The 15,040-nt window shown below is 38.2% G+C and overlaps 1 protein-coding gene across 7 annotated transcripts in view; it reads left to right on the top strand.

Annotated features, from left to right (window-relative positions):
• LOC145770992 (lysosomal Pro-X carboxypeptidase-like) overlaps window positions 1–15,040 on the top strand; it is an 82,454-nt gene that overhangs the window by 53,570 nt on the left and 13,844 nt on the right. For all 7 annotated transcript variants that reach the window (XR_014289182.1, XM_082582736.1, XM_082582745.1 and 4 more), the window contains 2 exons: window positions 4,534–4,684; window positions 5,061–5,206. Coding sequence is in view for 6 of the 7 variants with exons in the window: in XM_082582736.1 (XP_082438862.1) it covers window positions 4,534–4,684; window positions 5,061–5,206 (297 nt within the window). In the remaining variant the exon portion in view is untranslated. The remainder of the gene's footprint in view (window positions 1–4,533; window positions 4,685–5,060; window positions 5,207–15,040) is intronic.

Genomic DNA, 15,040 nt, shown 5'->3' with positions numbered 1-15,040 from the left:
TTTGTGCACTGTTGCACGTGGTAGATCCAATTGCCTGGCAGCAGTACGGATGAACTTCATAGGAGAACGTTGAAAGGCTTGCCTTACACGCTCGATGTTTTCTTCAGATGTTCTTGGTTGCCCACTCCTCCTTGCATCGAACACTGTCCCTGTCTCCATAAATTTCTTGTGCCTTAAATGAATTGAAGGATGTGATGGTGGGTCTCTTCCATACTTACTTCTGTAGTTTCGCTGGGTCTGAACATCTGATTTTGTCTCAATGAACCAGGATACACATTGCGCTTTTTCTTGAGCAGTGGTCATTTTATGGAGGTTCGATTCATATAACTCAATCATTAAACATAAGAAATTTTAATGAAGAAATTTTGTCTGAAACAATAAATTTTAGTGTCAATAAAAACTTTATGAAATATTGATTAACATAAAACAAACCTCATTGCGATATCTCATCATTTCATTTTTAATATTTTTTTTAATTGTAAAGAGACTTTATGGACACCCTGTTATAACATATTCAAAAAAATATACGACAAGTCCAATTTGTATCAAGGTATCTTGTAATGTATCGCGATTTCGAATATTAAATTCTTCTCAGCACAACTTTACAACAGGCATAGTAAAATCTTCAGTAGGTCAGTTCAAGCATGCAGCAGTTAAGTTTAGAAAGAAACCAACAATAGTGTTTTTCGGTTGCTAAGAAACAAATAAATTGAGTCTACTGTAGTAGTTAGAACAGCGTGGTCCAACTACAGGCCCGCGGGCCAAACTTGGCCGCGAGCTCCGTTTTTTGGCCCTCAAACTGATAGTCAGCTTTGATTTAAAATAGCAATATCACTTCAATTTTTGTTTCTTTGTTATTGTAATTAACAAAGAATGATCCTTTGTGATGCATAACAATACCACTTTGTTCAAAAATGTTTCCCATGGGCGTGAGAGTTAGTACACAGCCCCCACCCAGAGCTTCAACTCTAATTATGTGAACTTCAGAACGATCCGTTTTTGCTGTCAAAGAAAATGGAAAATCCTACAAGCTTTTGGAAGTTAGTGTCAAAGGAGAAGTTTTCCCCTTTTAAGAGATTTTGTTCTGAACCTGTAGGCCACTCGATGTTTGAAAGTACATGCATTTGCGAATGTACGTTTTTGGCAATGAACAATATTAAAACCAAAAATCGAAATCAAATTGGAAACGAGGCTCTTTACGCTTTTGTTCGCATCGCCACAACTCTGATTCTCGTGGATACCAACGCTATTGTCTGAAATTAAAATCTAAAGTTGATAAAGTTAAAGATGATCCCCCTTTTAGGGTGAAACAAGCTGTAGAGGTTTTAGGGAGTAGTGACTATATGCCATAGGCTATGGATAATTTGCCAGCAATAAGCCTATGAAATCGCTATTTAAAAACATTAACCCCCGCAAGATAAAAAAAATAAAGTTATTGGCCCGTGATGAAAAAAAGTTGGACCACGCTGAGTTAGAATATTATGTACATTATGAAGGGAATTAAGTCATACATTGGTAAAACGGAGTGACAAACGCCAGGGAGGGATTCTGGAGAGGCAAGCCATCCTTACACAAAAGTGACGCAAAATTGTGCTATAACAGATCAAAATGATACAGTCACTATCAATTAAAATGAAAAATAATGTAAAAGGCAATATATCGCAAGAGAATTTTGTGTCACTTTTGTGCGAGGATGGCTTGCTTCCCCAGAATCCCTCTCTGGCGTTTGTTGATAGATACATGTTTGTTGGTTGTTGCCAAAAAAGGTATGATAAATCAAAACACAATATACAGTAAAACTGTTGAAAAGATCACAATTAAAAAAAAGCAAATAATGATAGTATCACAGCAACTGGTGGCTACAAAATGTTGTTGTTGTATACTGCTAGCGTAACCTATCGCGAGATTTTTTCCTTTGGCATCTCTTTTGTCTCACTTACTACTTAAATGGTTATGCACGTACCCGCACGCAAACACACTTAGGAGCGAAATATGCAAGTTACCAACTGTTTGATGCCAGGCGTTAGAACTTCTATCAAAGCATTTTCCCGCAGTGTTCAAAATGGCTGCGCGGACGCCTTGGAAATTTCTCACGTGTCGTTGCTTTTAGGCCTTGCCTTGAAGTACCTGGCGGAAGAAAATTTACGTAAGTCGGCATTCTTATGATGGCATCACGTGATGCTCCCACCCCCCGATTGTTTCTCGACCTGACTTGACGTCCTCTCTCAGTTTTTTCTCTTTTTTTCCGTAAGGCACGGCATTTGTCAAATAGTGACGGCGCGTGTCAAACTGCATTTCCGCCGAAAAAGGCAAAAATTGCAGCCCTGTGCAATGTGCATCGCTACATGAAGCTATGCTGAAATGAACGTTTTTGAATTATGTTACAACATTTAGTGCTTTGATTTTCAAAGCACTCAGCATGCTACCACATGCCTATATTATTATTTTTAAGATTGTTTGCTTAATTGTTTAAGTGTTCGCTGTTCGCACAATTAGAGTTATTCAAGAGCGATTAACTTTTAACTGAAGTGAAACCATGTTACTCATGAAGTGTGAATGTTGTCGAATTCTCGTTTATAAACAACCTTCAGGACAATCATAGGCGCCGACTCCGGAGGGGCGGCGCCCCCCCGTGAATTTAGCTTGGGGTGGCTGCCCCCCGCAAATTATTTTTTAAAAAATCCTAAAGCAAATGATTGTAAGTTCAAATTTGCGTTAGTTTGACCTTCATTGCGGATCGATCTCATTTAAAAGATCTACTTGTTGCAACAAGAGCGCTGCTCCAAAGATAACAAAAGAAACAGAAGTACGGTAGCTGATAAACGCCAGCATGGTGCCGTTGAAGCATTGTAACAATGATTGAAAAACGTTTTTCTTGATTTCTTCTGCTTTGTTTTTTCTTGCGAGTGTCAATAACGAGGTGCAGTTTGCTCAGTTTAGTATCTACGCGTATTAAGAGCTAAAGTTCAAAGTGACTAGCATAGAATTCGAAGTAGCCTACAGGCCTCAAAATTCGTTTTTATTGACGGCGGACAAACGTGTCCGGTCTGAGCAGCTATCTCGGCGGACAAATAAAGTCTCACGGCGGACACACCAGTTTTAGTCGTCGATCGTCATGCTTAATCACTTTATCTTGATAATAATTTATCACTATTTCAGAACTATAACTACGGTTTTAGAAGGCTTTTTAAAAAATCTGTAAAGTCACTCTGAAAGGCTTTCATCAGACCAACGACTTGCGCTTGAAGAGTCAAAGCGCCGTGTAGCTGGTCAATACGTCACATAACTGATTAACTTCCCCCGAACGAGGTCGTGTGGCTTATTGCATCACAATACTCTGGGCAGGAGTCAGAAAATTTCTACACCAACGCTACTATTTTCTGCTGTGCAAAGTTTCACAGGCTTTTTTCTTTAAGTTTATTTTTGCGTGTCATGTGAGCGAAAGTGAATTTTCTTTAGGTTATTTCTTTCTTACTGTAATACCAAAACTTAACAAATTTTGTTGCATCTTGCTGTAATAGCCTACTCGTATAATCTAATTTAGTAACCAACCTTGCCGTATCATTATTACTCGGAGATCAAAGCCAGACATTGTGACGTAAAACTTGAACTAAATTGCGCGTGATTAGTGTAGAAGTACCTGTACTCCTATCGATTCTTAGCAAAGAATTCACCTTTGTTACGCTGATTCAATGTCATCAATCGTTGAAGCAACGTAAAAATCGAAAGTTTTCCTCCTTGAATGGAAGCTAAGGGATACAGTATTCACATTTTCTAGATGCGCGCTAGAATGCGCTGGAAAATATATTATTGCAACAATTGTTCATGCTATGCAATGACGATTTGTATCGCTAGTTCCTGTGTTATTTCTCAGCGGACAAATATGACCGATCTAAATGGTACTTCCCGAGGACATCACATGCTGTGACGGCGGACATGTCCGCCGTGAGTTTCGAGGCCTGAGCCTACATTATAAAGCTTGGCGATCTACAATGGCAGATAGACGCAAAAAAACATCAATGCTGACAAACAAACATCAGCATTTTGAATGTAAGCAATCAGTCGGCTAGAAAGTTTGCCCCCCGGCAATTTTCAAAACCCGGCGCCTATGAGGACAATAGTAATCAAAAGGAAACTATTACTCAATTACTCAACTTTTGTATATCATGATACGGTGTTAATAAGCTCATGATGGAATTGGGATGGAATAATGAGAGAATGTCTTCCATTTTATCATCCAAACCTTCCATTCCTTGACATCTTCCATCCCAAAATCTGTGTTCCATTTCATTCACTACTGGCTGTACCAATCTAAAGTGGTCAAATGGGATTACAAAACTTGTTTGAAAGATATATGGTGCGGAGCTTCTTGGCTTTTTCAACGTCTTTTTCAACCACTCAGATGTTTATGAAGTATAAATAAATACTTTATTCAAAATGAGTGAAATTTGTGTAAGATTCAACTCAATTTAAAAGTGTGACTAGACTCGATATCTTTACGTGTTAGAAATTGACAGTTGATGTGCAATTTAGAAAACTGTCGGAAATATTTCACACCTGCCATCTACTAAAATCAAGTGATGAATTGATAGACTGGATTAAAGGTTGTTGGTCCAATCTTGCCATGGTGGATTATCCTCATCCTGCTAATTTTCTCAACCCACTGCCTGCCTGGCCTGTTAATGTAAGTTTTAGGTATTTATTAATGAACTCAATAAATAAGACTTTTCTCAATCGAATGGTAGCCTGTCACAGTTATATTTTATAAGTCTTGTTTTTTCTTGTACACGCATAAGTGCTGTGCATTTTCTCTACATTAGTTGTCTAATTGACAACTTTTGGAATAGGGTAGATTGGTTACATTGGATAACTAAAATTAAAATGGGTCACCCTCACCGTATAACAAAAGATGAAAACCATTTTAGATTATTTTGCACAATTTTTCCAAATTCTGGTTGAGGCTTGACTAGAAACCATTGGCTAACTTTTAAGCTACGTGATTAGAAATAGCTTTGTATCTGGAAACATACACTTTTTGATTGAGTTGGATTGACTTTTAGGCCACCTGTGAGCAACTATCCTCCCCATTGGGAGGAACAAAGCTATTGAACGCTATGTATAGAGCAATGAATCTTTACAACAATTACACTGGAATTGTTCCTTGTTTCGATATCCTAATAACATCTTCAGGAGCTATATCTGAAAGGTATTTTCATTGTTCATTTTTTGAAAAAATTTTGGGTTTGGTAATTTTTTCCGAAATTATTTGTTGGAGTACACATGAAATCGGTTAAGCGTATCACCTGTTTATCAAACTTTTTGATACGACTATCCAACTGATACGCTTAATCAATTTACTTTAAAAAAAGTTTATTGCAAATGAAATTGGTATTGCTGGGACTGTGCATGTGCTAACAATAGGCTGCAATGTATAAATACAACTGATACAATTCTACCAATTGTTTACAATTCTGGTTTAAAGGGCGGGGAAACCCAAATTAACTTTGCAAGTTTTTTGTTTCAGCGTGATGTCATTGTGTACAACATGAGTTTTAGCAATAAAAAAATCCAAACTTTGTTGCCCTCGTCTCGCTAAGGCCGCTTTTGTTTGATACCCGTTTGCGAGGTCTCGTTGCGCATCAAGCTGTGATTTTGTTCGCTGTGACGTCACAAGGTACATATAGTTGTGGCCAAAAGTTTAAGACCAGACTTGATTTATGACGATTTTTGCATTACTTCAAAATACTGCATCATATATTGTTTCAGTTGCATCATATTTATGCATCATCTTATATCTGATGCAGTATTTTGAAGTAATGCAAAAATCGTCATAAATCAAGTCTGGTCTTAAACTTTTGGCCACAACTATATAAACCTTGTGACGTCACAGCGAACAGAATCACAGCTTGATGCGCGCGAGACCTCGCAAAAGGGTATCAATCAAAAGCGGCCTTAGCGAAACGAGGGCAACAAAATTTGGATTTTTTTTTTGCTAAAACGCATGTTGTACACAATGACATCACGCTGAAACAAAAAACTCGCAAAAAGTGAATTTGGGTTTCCCCGCCCTTTAAGTTGAAAAAGTTTATTAGTTCTGTGTTACACAGCAAATATTGTCAGCAATCATCCCAGAGCATGTACAATCAAAACATTTTTCTGCTAAATCGGACTTCTTTTTATCTTACCAATCTCTGTAATGTTTTTGTTTCAAGAGTGTTATTTTTAGCTGCTGGGTAGTTACTAGTTGCGTGTATTGAACGTGGCCTACGAAAATAAAGGTATATATGGAAGAAAAAGGCCGCTCATGTGTTTGTTTTAAAATAGCAAAGGTGTTTTTTAAGGTTTTTGAGCTGTCTCGTAAAATAATTGATTTGCAATGTTTTTCCACTGAACGAAACTGCACAAATGAAATCACGCACTATGTTTCACAACAGTAATTTTATTCAGTAATTCTTTAAAAAAATTCAAAGTTTTCTGGTTTAAACTTTTGGACATGCTTATTGCTTACCAACACTTCCCTCTCAAGCCAAATAATTTGTCCATGTCCATTCCTTGGAAGGTCAGTTACTGCGGGTGACATTGAAATGTGGCCTACAAAAATAGATGGCCTAGACACCATGCACAAGCCTTCAAAACTGAACGCCACAAAGTCGATTGCAGATAAGCATGATACTTGGGCCCTATATTTGCCTGAAATGTTTTTATGCAATTGTTTCAGTGTTCAAGTGTTTGATTTGATTTTTTTTTAAAAGATAATTTTCACAAACATTAAGCAGCTGTAATTTTGCTTTGAAAGTTTGATTTTTTTTTTAAAGTCGTTAGGTGAATCAATTGCCAGTTTGATATTTTTTTGAACTTTGTTCCTGACTTGCTTTCAACTAAAAACTTTAAATTACTGTAAAGCGCCACGCATTAACCCCTTTGAATCGATAGGACATTGTTGTCCCATAGCACATTTTGTCATATATTACATATTTTAAAAAGTGAAACCTTTTCAATTTGTTGGCAAAGTGTTTGTTAATAATTTGGCAACTCTACTAAAGCACAAAAGCTTTTGCGGTTTTTGTCTAGACAGGAAGGATTCAAAGTTTGGAAAGTTTAAGAGAATTTTCACAAACATTAAGCAGCTGTAATTTTGCTTTGAAAGTTTGATTTTTTTTTTAAAAGAGAATTTTCACAAACATTAAGCAGCTGTAATTTTGCTTTGAAAGTTTGATTTTTTTTTAAAAGTCGACAATTTTGTTGTACTAGTATTATTTGATCACTTTGTAACAAATTTTTAAACAAAAGTATTTTTCAATCATGAAAATTTCTAATTATACAGATGGAATATTTTTGTCCCATTCGGTTTCACGAATACTTTTTACTTGGAATTATGTTTGCCAGATGGCTAACAAACAAGTTAGATCGCGAAAGTTTCTTGTTACTTCCAGTGAAGTTATTCAACTATTAGCTGCTAGTGACTCTGATGCATCTGGAGATGACCTTATTGATGAGGAAGATCTGATGTTCTTGTAGGAGGAGACCGTAAATGACTAGGAGCATTGTAGTCACTATAATAGATGATGCTTGAGCAAGCATATCAACTGAAATTCCAACTTTCTTGAATAGGCCTAGTATATTCAACTGGAAAAAATATCACTTCCAGTTTCGATTCCAGACTGTAATTTGGAGGAAAAAGTAAATCTCAAGTAAGAGCTTAAGCCAACACCTCTTGACGTATTTCTTGGCGCTACAAATCTTGAAGTTACTTAGAAAAAGTAATTTTTCAAATTCAAAATTGTATATGCAGCGAAAAGGTGTGTCTTTTGGTATTGATAATTCGAAAGCATTTATTGGCATTACTAGACATCTGGTGACATATCACCCTCTTCCAATCTGCCTTGAGCCAGCATGGAAGCAGTACAAGCGGAGATAGCAAATGATTATTATATTCGCATTACATCATTCATGGGATATCACATTGTTCCATCTCTGCGAGATTACTGGAGCCAAGATCCTGGACTAGGAATAAAAGTTGTTTCTGACGTTATGTCCCCTGACAGATTCTTTGAAATCCGAACTGCCCTGCACTTTGCTGACAATGAAAAAGATCATGACATAGTAGATAGAGCTTGGAAAGTTAGACCACTCATGTTTCATTTTAACGAGGCATTTCAATGTGACATGGAGCCAACATCTAAGCAAGCAATTGACAAGCACATGATAAAATTCAAAGGCCAGCATTCTATGAGCAATACATGCCCATGAAGCCAATCAAAAGGGGATTTAAGATGTGGTGCCGATATGATTCTGAAACAGGATACCTGTTTGACATGTACACTGGCCGAAAAGAAAACGTAGAAGGTAGATTAGGAGATAATGAGATACTTCAACTATCCAGGTCATTAATTGGCACCAATGTTCGATTATTTTTTGATAACTTCTTTACATCGCTTTCGTTAATTTCAAAGTTGAAAGAAGAATATGTTTTTGGATGTGGAACTGTTCGGCGTACCAAAAAAGGGATGCCTAAAGACCTTCGCACTGACAAATCGATGAAACGTGGAGAGATCGATCATCGCTATTTTAATGGAATTGATTTGGTCAAATGGCGTGAAAAAAAAAGCAGTTTCAGTCTTGTCAATTATAGATTCATGCATGCCAACAATTGGAAAAAAAACGGTGAGTGAAAGGTGAAAAAGGAAAGGTTACCCTATGATGCCTCGTCATAATACAATCTAACAATGAAGGGATGAAAGGGATAGGTCTAATGGATCAGATCAAAGTCACCTATGAACTCGACCGCAGATATCCAAAAAAGTCCTACTTGCGTGTTTTCTTTGATCTTCTTGACATTGGATTTGTAAATGCATTTATCATTTACAAAAAACTAATGGATACTGATTTTCCTGGTTGTAAACGACTGTGGCAATGACACTGATGGAGAACTTCTCCAGCAGGAAGTGAGCTAGAAGTGTGTCAGCAAGTTCGTCTAGAATGCTCTCACTTCAGACGGAATCCACTTCCCATCAAGTTTCTCTTGAGCCTAGTATTAAACGTGGACGTGCAAGCTTTGCACAAAACGGAAAGTTGACTCACGGACATCTGTTCGTTGTAACGAACGAATCTTTGCCAGACCAGCAGAAAAGGCTGTTTTAAAGGATGTATGACATTGTATGACAATGTTTGACAGTAATCACATGCTCAAGAACTTATTTATCCCACACTTTTCTTCTTACGATGACGTAGCCTACTGAGGTGCTTTATTGTAAGTGTGGTCGTTATTGATTGATGTACTTTTTTATATTTTTAAGAAAAAACAACCCCCGTCATCTTGTCCACTCCTGAAATTTAACTATGATAATCACAGAAAACAAACATATCAATGTAAAAGAAAAAAACAATCGGAAACGTTTATCAAACTTGCTCGATTATAAATGAGCTCATCTAGTATTGGGATTGTGATTTTTTAGTCGGAATGAAAAGTACACGTGAAGCCAAATGGGACAAAAATGTCCCAAATTTAAAAATAGGCCTTACTTATTGAAAATAAAAACGAAGCACAAATTTAGAGTTTCTATTGCAATAATTGAGTGGTCCAAAGTTAGACAAAACAACAAAATAATGGAAAAATATTCTTTTAAAAAATTATCAGTTGGAAGGGGTTAAAACCAACTTCGCTCCTCTTATATAACCCATCGGCAGGTATCGGCAATTTTTGGAGAATCGGAATCGGCATCGGAAAAAATTGCCGATTCTTTCCGATTCTTTATCAAAGTTTCCTAATCAAAAGTAGCGCGAGCGCGTGGAAATACCGATCAAAGAACGGCTTCTTTGAACAACCGCATCAGCGTCAACGAGCATTCGGAGAGCGGTAGTCTAAATTATGACGATTGTCTGCCATTTTGTAAACTCTTGTTTAGTCGGCACCAGATCAAAATGCTTTCTTTCTTTGAAATGACGAAAAACGTTCAAAGAGAAAATCAGACCAGATAAAATATAAAAGTTGAATGATTACACAACGGTTAGAAGTTAAAGGAGAAATGGATTTTTACGTAATAGTTATTAGCTTGCAGTATGCGAGGCGCTAAAAGCAAGAAGAGAAAAAGCGAGGGAGTATAAACTGCAAAGAAAAGGAGAACAACTGTCTGAAAGATTCAAAACGCTTTTAGAAAAAAAACAAAGGGCGTCAATGGAAAACAACGTGTGAAGTTGCAAGTTATATCTTTTCAGACGCTGAATTGCAGTGAATTAATCTTGTCACTTAGTAAGCACGTGAAAAAAGATTACCTTGTTTGCGCAATAATCACTCGATTGTTTGTTCAACCCATGAAACGGACTATGTTACAGCCAAATGCTGTCCCAGCTCTAGTCGGCATTCGGCAAAATTAGGGAGTTTTCTTTAATCTATAGAATATACCGCATAACACCGCATATACCTTAATGCAGACATTTTTAGCGCAGCAAGAAGAGAAATGATGTGGTGGAAAGCAAACAATACTATGTTTCCTGAGCTGAGCAAAATTGCAAATAAATTGCTTTCGTCACCACCATCGTCGATCGAAAGCGAACGAATTTTTAGCACAGGTGGCAATATTTTTACGCCTCAACGGAACAGACTTACTCCAGCAACTGGAGAAAAGTTGATGTTATTGCATTTTAATTTACGTGCCTTTAATTTTGAATATTAAAAAGCGGAAATGTTCTTTGTAATTATTGTTTAATCGTTGTAAAATTCGTAGTCACTGAAAGTTGCTTAATGTTAATTTACTAAGCAGAGAGAAGTAAATTCCAAGTATAGGCCTATTACGCTTAATGCGTTCAACAAACAATCGTGTGATTGCGCAAACGTAATCAAACCGGCTACCCTGTAATCTTCACGTGTTTGCTAAGCAACAAGATTGGCTGCAACTCTGCGTTCGAAAACAATACTAATTTCTTCACAAGATGTTTTTCTTTTTTCACCTATTGATGCACTTTGAATGCAAGGCTAGTGTGTTACTTTTTGAAAGGTTTTTGTATATTCAATACCGCTGCGTTCATTTTCTTTTACACTCTAGTCTTTTTATTTTCTTGTTTCTGGCACCATCTTGAATTCTGCGAGAAAAATACTGCAAACCACACAAGATAATATTTTGCACACTGCATTAAGCTACGTTTAATTTGCACTGGCGATTTTTTCTTTTCACTGATTTTCGCAACAAATAAAACGCGTGTCTATCACCACTTTGTAGCGCGCAAGAAGCGAAGAACTACCGTAAAAAATCACGCTGTAAGTGAACGCTTTTAGACATTTCAAAGGCAGCAACTTGTAACAAAATCGCAACCACTTGTAGAGCGCCAACTAAAAGCAGCTTTAATCATTTAACCAAAGAATCGGCATCGGAATCGGCAAATATTTAAGAATCGGAATCGGCATCGGAAAAAATTCTGTAATCGGCACATCCCTACATAAAAGTACATTATTTTGTAAATCAGAAAAACAACATTACCTAAGTGTTGTGAGCAAGCCAAAAGTGGCTGTAGCTTCACATCCTGATGATCTACAAACCCTACTTTTTTTCCCACCATTGTTCCACAACAGGAACAGTTTTTATTTTTTAGTGTATTTATTGTAATTCATTTTGTGCGATGGGAGTCATTTAGTAGGAAGTACAAGTACAAAGGCCTTTGTCATTGTCAGTCTAGAAACGGGTTGGTAACCTACTGGTACGGCTGGGAGCTGGATCCGGCCACCAAGGAAAATCATTCTGCTCGCAGCCCCTTTACAAATTATAGTATCATATGGCCCAGCTAGTGCTATATAATAATTGAATGAGAAAACAAGTACTTTTTTAGTAATCCTATTGGCAGTCCCCCGATTTTGATTTAGAATGTTTCTATTTCTGTTAGCAAGGAATTCAACACAAAACGCCATTATCCCACAAAACAAGTTTTCTGAGTTAATGGGTCAAACAAATTTAATATACGGTACTCAAAAATAGCTTAAAAAAACAAAGTTTTGTGTTCCAACTGAAAGGAAAACTAATAAGCCAGAAAATAATAACTTTGCTAGCTCCAAGGTAGCACAATTAATAGCAAAAAACCAGAAATAACATGTCGGCTGCAAAGCCGAGTGATGAGAGCCCTAAAAATGTAATCAAAAGGGCACCGGTTTGACACCGTTCAAAAGCATGTAGCTGTGTCTTTGGCAGGACACTTAAAGGCATGTCTGAAGGACGAAGGTGGACACGAAGATCGGCTTCCTTGCCTTCCCCTCCACTTAATCTAAACCTTCAACCACCGGGTGTAAGCCTGGATACGACAAACAACCAGAAATAATTTCCTCATGACAAATTTACAAAAGTTTGTTGATGGATGTTATTGAAATCACATTTCCAGAGAAACAAAAAATATTTTTCAGATATCAATCTTTCAGCGAGAACCGTAACTCGACTAATAGAAGAGATATCTGAGAATGTAAAATGTAGCAAAAAAGATTCTCGAAGATCTTTTGTTCTTAATTGTAATAGATGAAAGCACAGACAAGACATATACAGCTTCTTCTTCTTCTTCGTTTGAACCTTCTTCGCCACTCCAAGGGTCGAGGGGCTCTGCCTTTTACCACCCTTGGGCAGTGGCGGCGGCGCGGTCTAGATGTTTGGGCAGGTGTCGAGCAGCCATTCAATTGATTTGTCATCCAGTTCACGCAGACCACGCACACCATTTGGCGCATGGTAGATGGCACAATTACAAATGGTGTGGTCTACGGTTTGTTCCTCCTTGCCACACTCACAAATCGCGGATGGAGCCATCCCCCATTTGTGCATGTTCGAGCGGAATAGTCCGACGCCAGTACGCAGGCGGTTGAGCCGCACCCAGGCCTTCCTTGGCAAATGCATTCCGGTTGGGTGGTTGCTGGTGTCGGAGATGAAACTTTGGAGTCTTGAGGAGTTCTTCTTCCACTCCGAGCTCCATTGGTGGTCCGCCCAGGTAGCCGCACTGATGGATTGGTCTTCAGCAGTTTTCATCAGGAGTTGTGCGGCACGTACAAATGGGTGTCTCGATTTCAGTCGCTGAGGTTTCTCGTTCACAGACTCATAGAGACTTGAGTAGAGCAAGTGGTTGGGGTTCGTAGCGCGACGAGAAAGAGACAGGATAGCTTCTTCGCGACGAAGCTCAGCTGGTTGGATGCCTGCAAGGACAGGGAGATTTTCCGATGGTGTAGGTCGCAGGCATCCTGTCACGATACGCAAGGCGTCATTTATGGCAGTGTCGATTTGATGGCAGTGGGCACTGCGGCTCCAGACAGGTGCACAGTATTCTGCTGGAGCGTGAACTAGCGCGATGGTGGCAATGCGCAGGGTATCGACTCCGGCTCCCCAGCCTGAGCCGGCCAGACGCCTTAGCAAAGCTGTGCGTGTTGAGATCTTTTTGCGTAGTGACTCCAAATGTTGACGGTAAGTGAGCGACCTGTCCAGGACCACCCCTAGGTATTTAGGGTTTATTTAGCCCTAAATATACAGCTCATATGGCAGTATTTGTGCGTGTGGGAAACAAAGGTTTTGGTGTTGAAGAATTTGTTCGGCTGATTCCTATCAAGGGTACTACTATTGGAGCCGATATTATGAAGGCTTATTTCAATGCCTCGAAGTCATGACTGAATCTATCAAAACTGGTATTAGTAGGCTACGCCCTGCCAAAACCATGTAAAATTTGGTTTTGATCCATTGTTAGAAAAGGTTGTCGACCCTGGGTCTAGAATGAAAAAATAGATGTAGCAGTTTGCACACCAAATAATACAGCTCTTACCTTCACAGTAAACGAAAGCAAAAAGACAGAGCGACCAGCTAAAAGCAAACTTCGTGCGCTCAACATCAATCTAGCGTGAAGCAATTTAAATTGTTTAAGAAAAGGAGTCGAGTTTTTAACATATATGGTGCATTTGTTTATAAGCGTTTTAAACTTGGGCCTCATGATCTCATTGGTATCACGCCTTGTCACCTTAGTTATCCTCTCAACCGCCATGCGAGTACTAGCAACAGTAGCACAAATGCATGGAGGATTCACTGCAAGCTTTAAAACAGGAAAATCCGCATCTTGATTTTAGAAAACAAGAACTCTCAGTAGAGTCATTTTCATGTAGTGTTTCTGACACCAAAATTAGTGGGAATTGACACCTAAATTGTCATTTTTGGCCATCCACATCATGAAATAGAACTTTATCAGTTTTCTAAGGTGGCGGTGGCGGCCATTTTGAAAAACGTCCATTTTCGTGAGGTATGTGGAAGCTTATTTTTTTTTAGTATCACTTGCCCTTGTTAAATCCACTGAGAAACTTTGGTATCCTAAACACGGTCACGGATCCTTTGAAAATGACTTTACTTGCTGAACATTCAGAGGCACTGTGCAACAGCAAGTAGCGTTTCTTGTAAACTACCACAAGATGTACGATTTTATGGCCTACCTTACATCACTTTCTAGCACTAGAAGCAACCCAAGGTAGGGTGCAGCATGTGCAAAACGAACATGTATGGTATGTTTTGCACTTGCTGCACTTACGATATGCATAGTATGCACACAAAGTGCAACATCCATGTCCATGGGGATTATGACAAAACTTATTTAAAAGATTATCACACTCGTCAGTACATAATCAAAAATAAATGGATGTTTTTCCACCAACTTGTAACTCTTACCAGACAGGCATAGTTTTAAGTCACTAGAGTAGAGTAAAAGTTGAAAATCTTGTGCAGTACACTGCCTTCTTCTTCTCTGCCAAAGTTCCACAAAGGAAACATGATGTAACTTTCATTAGAGACATGTATGAGACATTAGAGACACTAAAACTTCATAAAACAATATTGTTAACAAAATAGTTAACCTGTAGGCCAACTATTTCTTTTCGCCAGATGTATGAAATCAGCCCTCTTCTCGACGTTGCCAGCATGATCCACCACTACTGACTAACGTCAACAAATATTGGTTTGATTACCCACCTAACCTATAAAATAATCGTTGCTAGATATACCTGCAAGGTATCAGCTAATTTACATCTACCTTACTGTGAAACAATTAC

The sequence above is a fragment of the Aplidium turbinatum genome, chromosome 1 (assembly GCF_918807975.1).
Source record: "Aplidium turbinatum chromosome 1, kaAplTurb1.1, whole genome shotgun sequence".
NCBI classification, from domain to species: Eukaryota; Metazoa; Chordata; class Ascidiacea; order Aplousobranchia; family Polyclinidae; genus Aplidium; species Aplidium turbinatum.
This window is presented reverse-complemented; position numbering and strand designations above follow the sequence as displayed.